Source organism: Vicia villosa, unplaced genomic scaffold (assembly GCF_029867415.1).
Source record: "Vicia villosa cultivar HV-30 ecotype Madison, WI unplaced genomic scaffold, Vvil1.0 ctg.000011F_1_1, whole genome shotgun sequence".
Lineage (NCBI taxonomy): Eukaryota > Viridiplantae > Streptophyta > Magnoliopsida > Fabales > Fabaceae > Vicia > Vicia villosa.
The window spans coordinates 1387810-1406449 of NW_026704941.1; the positions used below are offsets into that span (position 1 = coordinate 1387810).

The following is an 18640-nucleotide window of genomic DNA, read 5'->3' on the forward strand; positions in this document are numbered from 1 at the left end:
TTGACAATGTAAAATTATTTTACATTGTCAGTGCATGACCCCTTTTCTCTTAAAACATACATTAAAATAAAAATAAAATAAAAAATATATGAGTTAAAAGGTAGTGCACTGACAGTGTAAAATAATTTTACACAGTTATCCAATAGAAAGCTATCAATTAGCCATGTCATTAAATTACTTTTTAAATAAAAGAGTGGTTTAATTGAATACATGGTGGTGATTGGTTGACAGTGTAAAAATATTTTACACTGTCAGTGCATCACCCATTTTCTCAAAATATATTATACAGATTTCATCGGATCATTTTTTGTTTTGCATTTATGGTTTTTTTATTGGAGCAATTCTTGCATGGACACGAACCTAAATCTATATATTTAGGAACAACCAATAAGAAGAGAGAGAATATAATTTTTTTTTAATTTTAATTTCGTTTTTAATTAGGATCATGGGGGTGGTTGAGATAAAAGAGGAGAGAGACAATTTTATTTTTAATTTTTAAGTAATAAAAAAAATGTGATTAGTTGTGTGTAAGTACAGGTGTTATGTTTGTATCCATGTAACTATTTTTCTTTTTATTGTTGCTTAATAAATACGAAACATTTTAACCCTCCAAAATTCATCTCACTTTTTGCGGGAAACCTTCTAGGGTTTATCTTTTTCACTTTTTCGAACTGGCACCTTGTTTTCCATGCAATCACTGAGGTAATCTTTTTTTTTTCTCTGTCCTTTATATTTCTTTTTCTTGTTCATTGTTGATTACTCGCATTCCTTGTTTTCCTTTTCATATTCCTATTGATCACTACAATTTCAATATCCCTAAGGTATGTTGCACTCTGATACTATTCTGATCATTAAGGAGCTTCAGTGTTAAAAAATATATATATGTTTGTTATTTTTTCCAAGTTCTAAATTATAGCTCCAATTGTATATTTTGTTATTTTTAAGGTTTATTTTCCATGATATTAATGATAATATGATTCTTATTTATCATTCATTGTTGATGAAGGCTAGTAATTGTCATGTGTTGAGAGAGATATTTTCATTTATTTTAATGTTTTTTATTCTTTCTTTTCCTTTATTTTAGAAAATTGTCAGTTACATGTTTATCCTTGAACAACTGTTTTCCTTTGTAGTCTGAGAAATCAAGTAGCTGTTATTTGGCGTAAAGTAATATCATCAAAGAAAGATATGGATCTTCATCAATGCTTTGATAGCAGGAGAAAGTGTTTGCCGTTTGTCGAAGAGAATGGTTATCCTGCTTCATTTCATTCTGGTGCTGATAACTGGTTGGCTTTCTGGTTGTATTTAGTGACAAGTTCATACTTTCTGTTGAGGGAAAATGTCGACTTTTTCAGCAGCAGCAGCAGAATAAAATCTCAAGAGAATGTTTCTTTATGTAACAAAAGCACACCAAACGATACAACTGATGTAGATGATGCAGTTAGCTACTTTGGTAGCTTAGGGTCTCCATACAGTACTTGCTCATCCATCTATTTTGATGCTTACTCCGAGATTTCAGATTTTGACAGAACTAGTTACTGGCATTCTTTAGTGAGTCTTGAAGAGGAAGACTCTGAATGGCTCTCAGATTCATTGATATCGGAGAACCCTTCAACTCCATTAAGTTACAATTTTGATTGTTTCACTGAGTTTTCAATTGTAGACAGACCTGGTTACTGGGACTCTTTGCTCAATCTTGAAGGGGAAGACAGTGAATGGAATTTGGACAAAGTAAGTTACTGGCATTCTTTACTAAATCTTGAAGATGAAGATTCTGAATGGCTCTCTGATTCAATGACATCTGAGAACCCTTCTAGTCCTCTAAGCTATAGCGGGGATTCTTTCATTGAGTTTTCAGACGTAGATAGTTACTGGGACTCCTTGCTTAATCTTGACAAAGAAGAAGACAGTGAGTGGATTTCAAATTCTAAACAAGAACTAGAACGTGTTCTAGATGGTTCTCCAATGTCATCTTATAAGATAAATTGGGGTACTGTGGTTCTTCCTCCAATTTCGTTAGAAGATGTTTTTTCAGCAGACATAGAAGAGTTCAATGGTGATGGACCACTTTATTGGCCATTTGAAGGGAAATTTGATTGGGATTATGAGGAAAGTTCATTTTGTAACTCTCCTAGGAAAAGACTTGTTCACTAGTACAAAAAAGTTAATTTACACCCGTTTTATATTAAATTTACACCCATTATTTTTAATAAAAATCGGGTGTATATCCACCGGGTGAGAAATGTCAAACGAATTTACTCCCATTATTTTTAATAAAAATCGGGTGTAATTACGTTTTTAATTACACCCAATTTTAATTAAAATCGGGTGTAATTACGTTCTTAATTACACCCTATTTTAATAAAAATCGGGTGTAATTACGTTCTTAATTACACCTTATTTTAATAAAAATCGGGTGTAATTACGTTCTTAATTACACCCTATTTTAATAAAAATCGAGTGAAAGTACGTCCTTACACCCTATTTTAATTACACCCTTTTTAATAAAAATCGGGTGTAAATACGTTCTTAGTTACATCTTTTTAAATATATTTTACACCCTTTATGAATGAACAAATTATATTATATTTAATTTTATTTACACCCTTTATGAATGAACAAATTATATTATATTTAATTTTATTTACACCCTATTTCATATGCTACATTGCACCCTATTTTAGTTATCTCATTTCTTCATATTTCTTGTACTAAGAATAATATTTCAAATACTAGAAAATCATAGACATAAAAATAATGAAGAATTATGTATTAATCAAGAAAAGAATATCAACATACAATCCAAAAATGTATTCCCTGGTTGACAACTACTAACAAAACTGATTAGATAACTGAATCAAAGAACAACTAACAAAATCATATATTTTACATGAAGTCCAAACAAATTCACAAAAACCATCTAAGTCAAAAGCATGTAGTCAAGAAGAGGCCGAACAAACTTGTTGTGTTCCAATGACAACTCCACCAATTCCACACTGTCTCAGTTTCACTGCTCAAAAAGCAAAAAGAAAATACCTTAGAAGCTTGCTGAAACAGAAAACTTGTTTGTTCCATACCACTAAAATATGCAACGAATATATATTCAGCAATAATGAATAACCAAAATTAATAGTAAACCATTATCTATATTCCCCCCAAGAGAAAAAATCATCTCACCATGTTGATGTCGGTTAATATTATGGTACCTGATTCAAACCTTCCAAAGTCACTTTCAGAAGATGATAGCTTACAACCTGAATCAGGCAAAAAACCATCCATCAATTCGTGCAAAATCTTGCAGGCCAAGCCGTTGAAAGTAGTGCAACAGGACAACTATCTGAACTAGATCCTACATCAAGGATGATGGTTGTAAACTCCTTTCGTCCTTCAAGAAATATTTCTACCAGCACTTTATCATCAATTCCCTATCACATTCAAAATCAATGAAAATACCAAAAGTTAACATATGTAATGATAGAGAAGTATGATTCTAGTCAATATATTTTCCTAGATTTTCTTTATATCTTTCTATTTGATTTTTCTGCATATTCATCAACAGAATTACACAAGTGTCCGCTCCTATTTAAGTGGCAAATTAACTAAAAATACCTCAGACATAATTGAAATCCAACGACGTGCTTGCGTGTGTCCTTGGCGATTCTGTTGTAGTTTCAAAATGAGATGAGTGAAATCCAAAATAAAAATTGACACCCTAAGAAATGAGTGAAGTGTCATCAGAGTTGGATTCTGTGGTAGGATCTGCAGGAAAAGATAGATAGTGATACCTGATAAGCCTTTAAATCAAACTTTCCCAGCTTCTAGCTCCAATAAGGTACCAAGCCACAGTGTGCACTTCCACAAACAGGATCCTGAAAGCAAATATGAGTTATTAACAACACTATCTCAGACTGAGTTATTAACAACTTAAGCCATAATTGAAAATTGTGAAATCAAATTGTGTAATCTAAAGTTAAGACACAATAAATATTTTAATCTAAAGTTAATTCACTGGACGAATCATGCCAAATCCTCAAAATGTTTAGGATGCTAGTATTTAAAATCAGAAGATAAAATGCCGGTATCTTTCACCAATTCCTCTTGTGCTGAATTTGGAATGACCACCAAATTTAAGAACATCTCCTGATTCTAGAACTACATTCTCCGCCTTCTCCACATCCCTTTGATCTCCATAAAGAAATTCTGCCGAATCACCAATAGAGAAGGACACAACTGGCAACCCTTTTCGAAGACTTTCTTTGCTTTCATCACGATCCTGCATTAAGTAGTATTAAAATGGAAACAAAAAATGTAAATTGCTAGCAACAATGTAGTGTAGCTAACCTGATGAAGACCAAGCCTTCCAGTAGTTGAATAAAAATTGAAAATGCATATATCAGGAGTCATTGAAGGTAGTATATCCTCCACATAGCTTATTCCATATTCCCGATTATACAGCTGATGTGCTTCTTGTATAGCTCTTATAACCATCTTACTAAAGTAAGAAGGAATACTCGGCGGCTTGCTACCATCAATTAACTTGAGGATCCCAATCCATACCGAGACACATCATCATCAATCTAAGTTTGGCTCCATCTGCATAGCCTGGTTGATAGAATCCCCCAGGACCGAGACCAAGATCGCGACAATTTTTCACTATTTCTACCTGAAGTTTTTCAAGAAAATGTCGTAAAAAAGAATTAAATCAAGCACATATGAAACAAATAAGTATTCCAAAACATCAGGTATCTGTTCATGATGTGTTAAGTGATGTTTGAGAAGAACCATCCCTGGCCTCAGTATCACTCAATTTGTTCCTTCCTCCTGCATCTCAAATTCAATGCCATTTTCCTCGTTATTTTCGAGCGGTGCAGCTTCTGTCAAAGTATAATTTCTTTTACCCAGAAAGCATATGTCATTGTTAAATTTTCTTTGCATTTTATTATATCGTCTATCGGTTGATGCATTATAATCCTTCTTCCAAAAATGACTTCGATGAGGTGATTCATTATGGTGCCTTGTGAACTTTTTTTTCACTGACAATGTCTTATTATCGTCTAATTCGACGCGATTTCTCCTCTTGAATTTACTTTGTTCATAATCAGTACTAGTTGCTGGAGAAGGTGAATGATTGTAACTAGATATACACTCAAGGAGTGCAAGTGCAGTATTCTTTTTCTTTTTATACAGCGGTACAGAAATAGTGCCCACCATAAAAAATTCCTGTTCGTCATGAGAAATATCTGATATAACCTGAAGTAAAAATATATACACTTATTTTTAGTACCAATGCATAAAAACGTAACAAATATTTCTAAATTGTTTTACCGAAACATATGTTTATATGGGCTTGCATAGTTTTTCTCTCCTCTCTTGTTTTGTTGCATCATAAATGGTGTAACTGCATAATCATTGAACTCGATACATCATTTGACATACACTCATATTCACTTCTTCAATAGGCCAATAGTGTTTCTCTGGTTTGAGAAGTCAAAAGTCCAGAACAATCATTTATCTGTACATAAATCTAAACCTCGTAATTTATTATATTATACTCTTCACTTCTGATACTATTATAGTCCAGCATTTACATGCGGAAACATATTTGTTCGATGTTCTATTGGTAAATAGATATGTTTGTAGTTGAACCAATATGAATATAAACTTAATTATGCTATCAAATGCCCTGTCCTTAATCACTTCTCTTACCAAATGTCTAACATAAAAATATGGATGTATGAATTGTTGTTGTTTTTATTGATATACTATTATTTATTGTAATCAGATTTGATTTGATAGAATCATACTTACGTAGATTATAACTCAAATTAGATTCTAGTACCAAAGACATTTTATATATTTGGTGAGATATATATGTGACGAACTGCACATCAGCAACAACTAGTTTTCTTGTTGAGTAAGAATATAATATTGTTAGTTAGTTAATGATTTTTAATTCTTAATTAAAATAATAACGTTGTCTTTTCTAAGACTATAAACTTAATTTAAAAAGAATTGGTTTTGTTATTTAAAAGATAGTGAAACATTTTGTTGTCCACTTGTTATTTATTTTTGTGAAATTTTTTAATATTATTATTGTTATTTATAGTAAATAGCATATTCTATATTCACACAAGAGTATGCAAGAGATCCACCAAATTTTGTGGCATATATATAATAATACTGTTACAACAACTACACCGCACACACCAGAACCTAAAAGCAACGTCTGTGGTAGGTGGTGATAATTTATTTCCAAGACTCGTAAATCTTACCTTCTCCAATGGATATGCAGTTTTTCCACATGTAGCACACTTCTCTTGTGTCCCAGAAAACATGCCAGCAGCAACATTCTTTGTTAAACAAGAATCAACATTCTTTGCAGATGACTTGATTTAGATCTCAAGAGTTAGATGCCACGAGGAGATAAGAAGCAACATTCTTTGCAGATGACTTGATTTAGATCTCAAGAGTTCATGATAGTGATCCATCATCTCAATTTTGTTAGATGACCCAACAATTGCATAAGTATCTCCAAGTCCAACATGGAGAAACCTGCAACTAAATGACAAGGCTTCCACCCTAAACAAGAAATTGGGTCATCAGAACCTAAACAAACATCATTGAGATAACAACTACTCCTAAGAAGAGAATTACCTCCTAGGCCATATGAAGGAAATATAGGACTAGAATCAGTACCATCATTCAAGAAATAAAGTTGGTATTATTTGTTTTAGATGAATTTGGATAAGAAAGACTACAAAAAATCAAGCTATTCTCAACGGTGCTGATTCACACAACCATTAATTAGATACAAAACTTGCCAATTTCAATGGAGCTGATTCACATGAACAAGAATGAATCCCTTAATTGACTAACTCCTTTAAAATACTCAAGATATTTTCAACAATGAAAACAGGACATACCATACCAAAAAAACTAAGGACAATCTTTTATTTTCTCATTCCTAAAACATCAATAGGGAAAAACTATTGCAAATACACCAGAGAAAAAACTATCATCAATGTCACTTCATAGGCCTATAAATAGTGGGTATCTCTAGCAACACTTAAACTAGTATCCTCCTTAAGATAATATCGGTAACCATTTTAAGGTATGCATTCATTTTTACTCAACACTAAATTTGATTTTAGTGTTTGATGTTGAATATTACAACTGAGTTGAAATCAACAGGGATATAACCACAATAAGCATTCATTTTTTTCAGCTGAGCCCTTAACTAAAAACAAATTTTAATTTCCATTTTACATCAAAATATCACAAATTAGCATATATCTTTGTCCAATTACAATTTTATTTTAATAAATAGAAGTTATGTCAGCACATAAGAACAACAAACTGTAGAAATCAAAGGAATAAGCAAACATGGTAGGCACTCCTTCACGCGTCCAATTGTATTCTAGAAAACAATATTTATTCCATACCCAGATTTCTAAAAACAATATCTATTACATACCCTAATTTCAATTGGATCAAGAATGTACACAGTTATTAAAAGAGTCTAAATAAATTTTTCTAATAGGAAAGTTAATTTGAATCAACGAACATATTTCAACAAGCACTAACCTCATTTACATATTGCAGAAGATGACAAATATTTACTAAACTAATGCGGAAGAGAACTGATGAATAAAGAGATGAGCCATGTGATTTTGAGATAGGTTTTATGAAAGTTGAATCAGAGTCTGGTTTGATGCCTCAACAGTTTGAGAATCATATGATTGGGTGATGTCTCAATAGGGTTTGATAGAATTGGCTAAGGCATGAAAGGAATAATTGAAATCAACATTGATGAGCCGATCAGGTTTTACAAGTATCGCAGTTGAAGAATGGTTTCAGAGGAATCAAAGTCGATGGAGGGTTTTAGATGAATCGAAATTGATGAAGGGTTTGAAAAGAATCGAAGTCGATGAAGGGTTTGAAAGGGGTCGAAATCGAAACTGATGAAGGGTTTAAGAAGAATCAAAGTTGATGATGGGTCTGAGAGGAATCGAAATCAAAACCGACGAAGGATTTGAGATGAATTGGGGGAATTGCGCCGCTGTTGAATCTGCTTGATGGATGGGTTTTGTGTATGGAGTGATCTGAATAGTGACGCAAGTGAAGTTGTATGAACAGGATGATGGGTTTTGTTTAGATGCGTCAATGCGAATGTTTGGATATCGTGGATATATCCATTTGTGGTGTCAAGTTGAGTTATAAAATTAAATAATTTTTTAAACAATTTAAATTTACACATGTTTTAAATTTAATGGGAGTAATTGAGATCTGATTATAATAATATTTTTAATTTACACCCGATTTTTAATAAATAGAGTGTAATTTGTCACATCTTAGTCTTTAAAATGAAACTTTATTTACAAAATTGCCATTACGTTTTTAATTTACACCCGTTTTTAGAATATTGGGTGTAAATTTTTAAATTATATTGTTATTTTTTTACTAGTGGTTTTTGGTTCAAACATGGACATTCCCTTGGAATATTTTGCTTTGGACCAAGAGTTTGCAATAGAGACATTGGTGGGGCTCAAGGAATTCGATGGACATGAGGGACTTGATTATGAATTTATTGGTAATGGTTTTATGCTGGAGGAATTTCTTCAATAGATCATGCATAGGTAACTTACAAAACAAATGTAAAGAAAACATGACTGCAACTTGTGAATGATGTCATAACCTAGAACCTAATTAGGCCTTTAACTCCATTAACATATGACTTTGCATGATCTAACCTCTTTTTTCTGGCTTTAGTATATAGTAAATACATATTTACTGTAGGCTGTAGTTGAAGAACATGTTTCATGCTATTCTTCTTGTCTCTCTAGATTTTATGATTTGTGATTCTAGACTAAAAATTTAGCTTCTGGGGCTTGACTCAAATCACTGTTTCATGACTTGGGTGATAAATTTGCCTTTCACTTAAGCTAGCATGTCCAGCAGAGTTATTGATGATAATCATTGGTCTTGTGTGGGAATTACCTATGCAAATGTCATATCTGCCACCTTGAGCTAGATGTGCAATCAACAACAAAGATGAAAATCCATCAGAAACACACTTCTTCTGCTCAAAGGCCAACTCACCAAAAGCTGAAATGGAGTCAATGTATAATGTTTTATCTTTAAATATACATTTTTTCCAACACACCAAAAGCTGAAATGGAGTCAGATCAAGAAGTTTTATCCCCCTTGCAATTCTATTGAGCACATTCCAAATAAATTTGATGTATAATGTTTTATCTTCAAATCTAAATTTTCGTTTTAGTTTGAACACCAAAAGGTGTACAGCGTATACCAATACCATTTAAAAATGGGAGCTTCTACGACGAAGTTTCAAAAAATAACAGTTTTAAATAAGTTGTTTGGGAACGGATCCAATGTTATTTGAGGGCTGTGTTATTTTCATTCTTTAAATTAATTTAACGGTGAATTTATTTTAATTATAAAAAAATAATTTAATCATCATCTTCAACCTTTAGCCGGGTCACTTCAACCCGATTTTAAACCCTAACTTAGACTTTGTCAAGATAAGTGTGTTCATCATCTTCAATTACATATACTAATTAATTCACAAATTATATACCGTTGAAACCGGAATTTCACCAAGATTTCAAATATGTATTCAAAACAAGCTGTGAATTTGACAAATCGAAGAAAAAAATGGCGTGAAATTTGAATACAAACATGCTCGATTCGACTTGGTTATGAGGTTTTATGAAAAACTAATTAAAGAATCATGTCCATGGTGAAATTATGCTTCTACTGGTGTATTAATTTGCTCGAAACAATTAAGAATCATGATTTTGCCATTTTTGTGTTATTGAGTTCATGAAAGTTCTTGAACATATTTTTTTAAAATATTAATTAAACGTGTTTTCATCCAGGTAATGATTGATCTAGAGATTTATGGATGTACAAGATGAACATGAAAATCTGGATTTAGTTGTAGAAAATGAAGATTAACGATTTTGATCTATAAGATACACGGATGATACACATTACTGGCGTGTACCATATAATACTACGTGGCATTGACTAAGTCAATATTGAAAAATTTTAAGTCAACGTTGCTTTTTGATTGAGCAAATTTATGAATTCATCAAAATAAAATTAAATTGATGACTTCTTCTTAGAATTTTCCTATAAAAATACATCATCTATAAAATATAACAGGAAGAGAGAGAAAAATAATAATAATTAAAAAATTAAAACCGTACCTATAACATATACAATATTACAAAGAGAATTTCTTTACCCACCTCTTAACCTTCTTAGTCACCTCTGGCGAATTTACCAAAATACCCCTTGTTTCGGAAATACATTTCCGAAAACGTATTTTTATTGAAAAAAAAGGTGTTTTCGGAAATGCACTTCCGAAAACACGAAAAAAAGGTGTTTTCGGAGATGCATTTCCGAAAACACCCCCTTTTTTGAGTTTTCGGAGATTCATTTCCGAAAACACCCCTTTTTGGGAGAGGGGGTGTTTTCGGAGATGCATATCCGAAATATTCCAAGACCAAATTGGTCTTGGAATGTTTCGGATATACACTTCCGAAAGAATTCAATAATTATTAAAAAATTAAAATCAAGGTGAATCAATACAATTAATAGGTATAAAATGAAAGTGTATCAATAAAATGAAGGTGAATCAATAAAATCAAGGTGAATCAAAATTTCCTAAACAATTTTAAAGTTAAAAATTATTTTACTAACTTATATAAATCAAAAACATCTTAATTTCTAGGGGTGATCAAAACCAAACCAATAGAAAACCGCAAACCAAACCAAACCAAACCGAAACCGCAAAAAACCGCATTTGGTTCGGATTAGTTTGGGTCATCTTTTAACAAAATCGCACGGTTCGGTTCGGTTGCGGTTTATATTTTGTAAACCGAACCAAACCGAATCAAACCGCATTATGTTACAACCTAACTTTTACTTAACTCACATCCAACCTAAACTCAAACCTATTATACCTTAGCCTTATGATTACGAATAATTTTCTCATCCTTACACATATAATTTCAGACCCAACATTCTCGAATCTCTAATGACATTATCGCACCTTCTTTGTCACATACATCTTCCCTCTTCTTCTATAATCTCTACTCTCATATATTCTTTCCTTTTCACCTTCTCATTTTTATGTAAATATTCCGTATTTCAGTTTCATTTTTATCGCACATCTTCTTGTCTAATCTCTCTTTTTTTTCTTTTTCACCTTCACTAATATCTTATGTCTTCTATTTCTTTTCATTATAATAAATTTTATATTATTTTATGCTATTATTTTATATTTAATATTCCACTTTTGTCTAATTTAATTTTTACATATTAAATGGGAAATTGTTGTCAAAATATGATGAGTTTTGTTGTTATTTGATAGTGTATGAATGTCTAAATACAAAATTATGTTGTCATCTATATGTGTATGTACGACTCAATAAAATATTTGTAAAAAACCGAACCAACCGAACCGAACCAAACTGCATTAGTTTGGTTTGGATTTTTTTTAAAAACCAACCGAACCAAACCAAACCGCACTATTTTTTCTCTTGCGGATCGGATGATTTTTTTCGTCAAAACCGCCCAAACCGCACCGCGAACACCCCTATTAATTTCATAAGTAAATTTTGAATTATATAAAATTAAATATAAAATTTATTCATTAAATAAAATTAAGACAAAATCTTTTTTTAATTTTTTTAAACTAAATAAAAAATTATAACTCATTTTTAATTATGAATCAGAATCGAAATATATAAATATATAATCATAATTATTAATTTTGTAAGTGAAATATATAAATATATAATATATAAATATATAATTATTATTATATAAATATATAAATATATAATAATTATTATAAATTAAAACAGTCATTTTTTAAATTTTTATAACTATTATATAAATATATAAATATATAAAGAGTTTAAAGGTAGTGCACTGTCAGTGTAAAATATTTTACACGGTCAGTGCATCACAACCCTTGAAAACAAATACTTTTTATGTGATTCAAAGAAAAAGTCAAAAATCTATAAAAATTAACGGTTATGATTGTACCGACAGTGTAAAAATGCTTTACACTGTCGATGTATTTCCATTAAATCCATATATAAATATATAATAATTTTTATAAATATATAATAATTATTATAATTATTATATAAATATATAAATTAAAACACTCATTTTTTTTAATTTTTTTATAAATATATAACAATTATTATAAATATATAAATAAAAAATTATAACATCTTAGAACCATTCTAGTCCTCTAAGCTACAGTGGCGATTCTTTCATTGAGTTTTCAGACGTAGATAGTTACTGGGACTCCTTGCTTAATCTTGACAAAGAAGAAGACAGTGAGTGGATTTCAAATTCTAAACAAGAACTAGAACGTGTTCTAGATGGTTCTCCAATGTCATCTTATAAGATAAATTGGGGTACTGTGGTTCTTCCTCCAATTTCGGTAGAAGATGTTTTTTCAGCAGACATAGAAGAGTTCAATGGTGATGGACCACTTTATTGTCCATTTGAAGGGAAATTTGATTGGGATTCTGAGGAAAGTTCATTTTGTAACTCTCCTAGGAAAAGACTTGTTTTTGGTTCAACCATGGAGATTCCCTTGGAATATTTTGCTTTGGACCAAGAGTTTGCAATAGAGACATTGGTGGGGCTCAAGGAGTTTGATGGACATGAGGGACTTGATTATGAATTCATTGGTAATGGTTTTATGCTGGAGGAATTTCTTCAATAGATCACAAGTACATCATAGGTAACTTACAAAACAAATGTAAAGAAACATGACTGCAACTTGTGAATGATGTCATAACCTAGAACCTCATTAGGCCTTTAACTCCATTAACATATGACTTTGCATGATTAACCTCTTTTTTCTGGCTTTAGTATATAGTAAATACATATTTACTGTAGGCTGTAGTTGAAGAACATGTTTCATGCTATTCTTCTTGTCTCTCTAGATTTTATGATTTGTGATTCTAGACTAAAAATTTAGCTTCTGGGGCATGACTCAAATCACTGTTTCATGACTTGGGTGATAAATTTGCCTTTCACGCTTGTTAGACTATTGAGTAGTAATTTTTCTTAACCCTGTCTCAAGGACGCAAATGAAGTTGTTCATCGAACTACTTTCGAAAGCTGGGTGATGTGATGTGAGAATGTCTTTGGTTGTTGTAAGATTAAAAAATGAAGCATTTGAGTTAGCATGTCCAGCAGAGTTATTGATGATAATCATTGGTCTTGTGAGGGAATTACCTATGCAAATGTCATATCTGCCACCTTAAGCTAGATGTGCAATCAACAACAAAGATGAAAATCCATCAGAAACACACTTCTTCTGCTCAAAGGCCAACTCACCAAAAGCTGAAATGGAGTCAATGTATAATGTTTTATCTTCACCTTAAATATATATTTTTGCCATTGCCAACACACCAAAAGCTGAAATGGAGTCAGAGCAAGAAGTGTTATCCGCCTTGCAATCCTATTTAGCACATTCCAAATAAATTTTATGTATAGTGTTTTATCTTCAAATCTAAATTTTCGTTTTAGTTTGAACACCAAAAAGTGTACAGCGTGTACCAATACCATTTAAAAAAAAAATACAGTTTTAAATAAGTTGTTTGGGAACAGATCCATTGTTATTTGAGGGTTGTGTTATTTTCATTCTTTAGACTAATTTAACGGTGATTTTTTTTAATTTTAATTATAAAAATAATAATTTAATTATCATCTTCAACCTTTAGCCGGGTCACTTCAACCCGATTTTAAACCCTAACTTAGACCTTGCCAAGATAAGTGTGTTCATCATCTTCAATTACATCTTATGAAAAAAAATAAAAAATCATCAAATCAACTAATTAATTCACAAATTATATACCGTTGAAACCGGAATTTCACCAAGATTTCAAATATGTATTCAAAACAAGCCGTGAATTTGACAAATCGAAGAAAAAAATGGCGTGAAATTCGAACACAAACACACTCGATTCGACTTGGTTATGAGGTTTTATGAAAAACTAATTAAAGAATCATGTCCATGGTGAAATTATGCTTCTACTGGTGTATTCATTTGCTCGAAACAGTTAAGAATCATGATTTTGCCATTTTTGTGTTATTGAGTTCATGAAAGTTCTTGAACATATTTTTTTAAAATCTTAATTAAACGTGTTTTCATGCATGTAATGATTGATCTAGAGATTTATGGATGTACAAGATAAACATGTAAATCTGAATTTAGTTGTAGAAAATGAAGATTAAGGATTTTGATCTATAAGGTACATGGAGGATACACATTACTGGCGTGCACCATATAATACTACGTGGCATTTTGAATCAAAGAAGAAATATATTAATTCAAAAAACTGTTTAAGTATAAATGGTGATCAAAATGATCCAACCCTCAAATATCCTAAACCATAAGGCTAGCTATGTGAGTTCTAATTTTCTTTGATCTCCAACCTCTATACACTATACAATCAAGAATACTATCATATGTCTTTCTATGAGTATTGTGTTGAAAAACCACATCATTTCTATATGCCCATATACCGTAAATAGCTTCAGTAAACGCCAATTTAAGGATGCTTGCCTTCCAGCCTTTCCTAGAATTGAAGTTAGTAACCCATTGGAGCTCATCGAACCAATTGCAGGGTGTGTGCACAATCTCAAGCCAATCTAAAATCTTCTGCCAAATGCTTAGAGTATGGGGGCATTCAAAAAAGAGATGCCCAAGGGACTCATCTACTACCTTACACAAACTGCATATGTTGTCATGTATCAGATTAAAACGGCATAGCCTGTCTTTCGTGGCCAGCTTCCCATGGCAAGCAAGCCAAGTCACATGAATGGCACGAGGCCTCGCCATATTTCCATGAAAGAGAAATCTCCACGGTACCTGCACAGTATTCATACTGAACTCAACATAAAAACGTTTCATATTGAATCTACCTTTACCAAGCATATCATTCCATAAGTGCTGGACAGTCGGCACTTGGTCCCTAAGCTCCAGAATTGTTTTCATCACCCAAGAGGCACTGCTCACAACAGTGGCTTCCATGACATTGGAATTCTTTAAGTAGCGACCATGAATCCATTTCACCCAAAGAGATTCAGAGTTATTGCATAAACTCCACAAACACTTGAACAGACACACCTTATTCCAAGTAGATAGGCTGCAGATGTTCTGGCCACCATGATTTACAGGGGAGCACATGGTTTTCCAAGCCACAGGACTTTTCCTACTGCTGTCCAGATTACCTGTCCAGATAAAAGTCCTACATAGAGTGTCTATTTTGTGAATAACAGCTTGGGGAAGGGGGAGGCATTGCATCTAGTATTGAGCCATGGGAAAAATCACACTTTTAACCAACTGTATCCTACCAGCGTAGCTGAGTAATCTCGAGGACCAGTGTTTAAGTCTACTAGTGATTTTATCAATAAGTGGCATATAATGGTTGATGTGCATTCTTTTACTAGTAATTGGGATTCCCAAATATCGAAACGGCAGCTGGCCTTCATCATACTTAGTAGCCTCGATCACTTGAGCCTTGGACAAGTTATTCATGCCACCACAAAATACTTTGCACTTCTTTGGATTAATGATTAAACCTGTAGAGGCAGAGAAAGTATTGACCACGGTGAGGAGCCTTGAGACAGAATTTAATTCACCTCTATAAAATAAGAGGACATCGTCAGCAAAGGTGAGGTTGGTGATTCCCAAATTCTCGCACTTTGCATGGTGGTTAAAGTTGTAATTGCTCTGCATATCATCCAATAAACGGTTGAAGTACTCCATCATAATCACAAAAAGCAAGGGGGAGATTGGGTCCCCTTGCCGCAGACCCCTCCTAGCCTGCATAGGCTTAGACATCTGGCTGTTTATATTGAATACATAGCTGACAGTGTTCTGGGCAGTCATCACCCAATGGACAAATTTCTGAGGAATGCCTATCTCATTAAGAACTTGTTTCAATGCAAACCAGTCAACCATGTCGTATGCCTTTTGTAAATCTAGTTGGAGCATACAACGAGGAGTGCCTCCCTTCCTGGTATACCCTCTAAAAAGCTCGAATGCCAGCATAATGTGATTGTGAATGCTCTGGCCAGGTATAAAAGCAGCCTGGTTAACCCCAATAACACTTGGAAGAATCTGACCTAACCTGGCAATCATGACTTTAGAGATAATTTTATAAACAAGAGTGCAGCCAGCAATTGGTCTGTAATCTTTAGCATGCTTGGCCTCATCAGACTTAGGGAAAAGAGTAACAATAGTTTTGTTAAAATCTCTCAGAATCTCACCCTGTTCAAAGAATTCCTACACAGCATTAATAACATCAGACTTTATGATAGGCCAACAGGACTTAAAGAAGAGGGCTCCATATCCATCAACCCCTGGGGACTTTAGATTGCCTATGCCATTTAGAGCTTTTTCAATTTCATCAGTAGTAACCTGTCTAGTTAAGAAATCTCCTTGCTCCAAGCTGACTTGTTTACCCTTCCTCATAGCTGTAATGTTGTTGTGGCTGAGATTGGACGCTTCCTTCCCCATCAAGTTTCTATAGAACTTTAGAATTTCTTCCTCGATAATAGATTGAGTGTACAACAGGGTACCATCATCTTTCTGAATATATTGAATGGTCTTTGCATTCTGCCTGCTCTTTAGATAGGCATCGAAAAAGGCAGAGTTGCTATCTCCCATATTTAACCAATCAATCTTTGATCTCTGAGCCATAGTCTTCTCCTCAATAATGTTCAACTTAATGATATCATCATTCAGGCTTTTAATTTTCTCAATGAGGTGTTTATCCTGCAGATTATATTTCAGATCCTCATATGCAATACTACGTGGCATTGACTAAGTCAATATTGAAAAATTTTAAGTCAATACTGCTTTTTAATTGAGCAAATTTATGAATTCACCAAAATAAAATTAATTTGATGACGTCTTCTTAGAATTTTCCTTTAAAAATACATCATCTATAAAATATAACAGGAAGAGAGAGAAAAATAATAATAATTAAAAAATTAAAACCGTATTTATAACATATACAATATTACAAATATGGTTTTGGATATATAAAGTGGTGTCAACATACATATACAATATTACAAATATGGTTTTGGATATATAAAGTGGTGTCAACATAATATTTCTCTTTTTGTTTTACGCAACAAGCTTCTCTAATAAATTTGAGCATCTAACTAACATATGTTGTAAATATATTTGTTGTAAAAGAACACTATCATGCTTGTACGTGTCCTGATTTCTTCTGGTAAATTTCTTAGTGATTTCTTTAAGTTACCTAAGTAAGTTTTGTTTTCCCAATAAAACATCACAACACATTTGAAATGAAATGTGAGGCTTTGAAAGTTAAAATTAAGTTGATTGGAAGCCATCATCATGAATCATTTGAAGAACCGTCATAATCAATACCTCTTCGACAAGCATTTTCAACACTCTTGACAATCGTCATTAATATACTTGACAGTTGTCATCATCAAAACTGCAGTGTTGACATCTTTATAACCACAATGTTATTTGCACAATACATGCACATATCATTGGACCACACACAAAGCACCCATATTCGAGTTAAACATGTTTACATCGTCCCAGTCTTTCTTTTAGTGGGGCATAGACATTCTTGACTCCTTTCCGTTGGTCTCAGGTCAACTAAAGTTTCATATTATGGCGATCAATTATTTTACAAAATGGATAGAAGCAGAGCCCTTACCAAAAATCACCGCACGCACTTAATATATTGAACTTTTTCGAAAGGAGAATTTTGATGAGGTATGAGATCTTAATCTGTCATTATCATAACGAAACACAATTTACAAATAAGAATTTGAAGAAACTATTTACATATATGAAAGTCAACCATCATTTCACATTGGCAGAATACCCCTAGAAAAATGGGCAGAGAGATGTATGGAACTAGGTTATGTTAAAGGGAATGCAGAGGAGACAAATGAACTCTCACATGTTCTCTAGGCATACATGACCATGCTTAATTAGACAAAGGGTGAAACTTCTTTCCGAATTAATTATGGAACTAAATTCGCCACCCCTGTCGAAGTGGGAGAACTTAGTTGAAGTTCCATACACCCATTGTAAGAAGAATATAACATGCAAGACATTAGGGAAGAGGCAGATCTCCTAGAGGAAAGAATAGCTTATGTCGCACTCAAGAGCTCCTTCGTAAAACAGGCAACCACTGCCAAGTACAACAAGCGGGTCAGACCTTGGAGCTTCTAGTTGTGTGACCTAATATTGAGACGACCTGTCACCGGAGGAAAGAACGAAGAAGACGGGAAACTTGCATCCAACTCGAAAAGAATCATGCATGATCAGGACTAGCACAAGAACAAAGCTTGCTCTATGGAGATCTTCTTTGAAGAATCAATCTTAAGGACATGGAATGCTGCCAAACTCAAGTCGTATTTAACCTAAGTCTATGCTCTTCTCGTTTGTTGCAAGATTAGGATCACTTGAAACATGTCCAAAATCATGAAAAGGATAATCGACGTAAATTGCGTGTTGACAAGGATTATAATCGACAACCATAGAGATTTTCAGGACTTAACGGATTCTCCAGAA

At 32.8% G+C, this 18640-nt stretch overlaps 1 protein-coding gene and 1 pseudogene across 1 annotated transcript; both read right to left on the minus strand.

Annotated features, from left to right (window-relative positions):
- Positions 1-2755: 2755 nt before the first annotated feature.
- On the minus strand, positions 2756-4693 carry LOC131621804 (uncharacterized; annotated as a pseudogene).
- On the minus strand, positions 4379-8181 carry LOC131621857 (uncharacterized). The gene is made up of 3 exons (XM_058892899.1): positions 7585-8181; positions 6273-6579; positions 4379-5250 (listed from the first exon to the last, which is right to left on the minus strand). The coding sequence occupies exons 2-3, from the start codon at positions 6333-6335 to the stop codon at positions 4804-4806; spliced, it is 510 nt and encodes a 169-aa protein (XP_058748882.1). The 5' UTR covers positions 6336-6579; positions 7585-8181; the 3' UTR covers positions 4379-4803.
- Between the last annotated feature and the right edge of the window lie 10459 nt (positions 8182-18640).

Bases quoted from the DNA above. Each gene is read 5' to 3' on its own strand.
- LOC131621857 (XM_058892899.1), bottom strand. From the start codon at position 6,335: ATGTTTTCTGGGACACAAGAGAAGTGTGCTACATGTGGAAAAACTGCA. The intron at 5,251-6,272 runs GTAAGATTTACG...TTTTTACTTCAG, and splicing joins CTGCATATCCATTGGAGAAG to GTTATATCAGATATTTCTCA.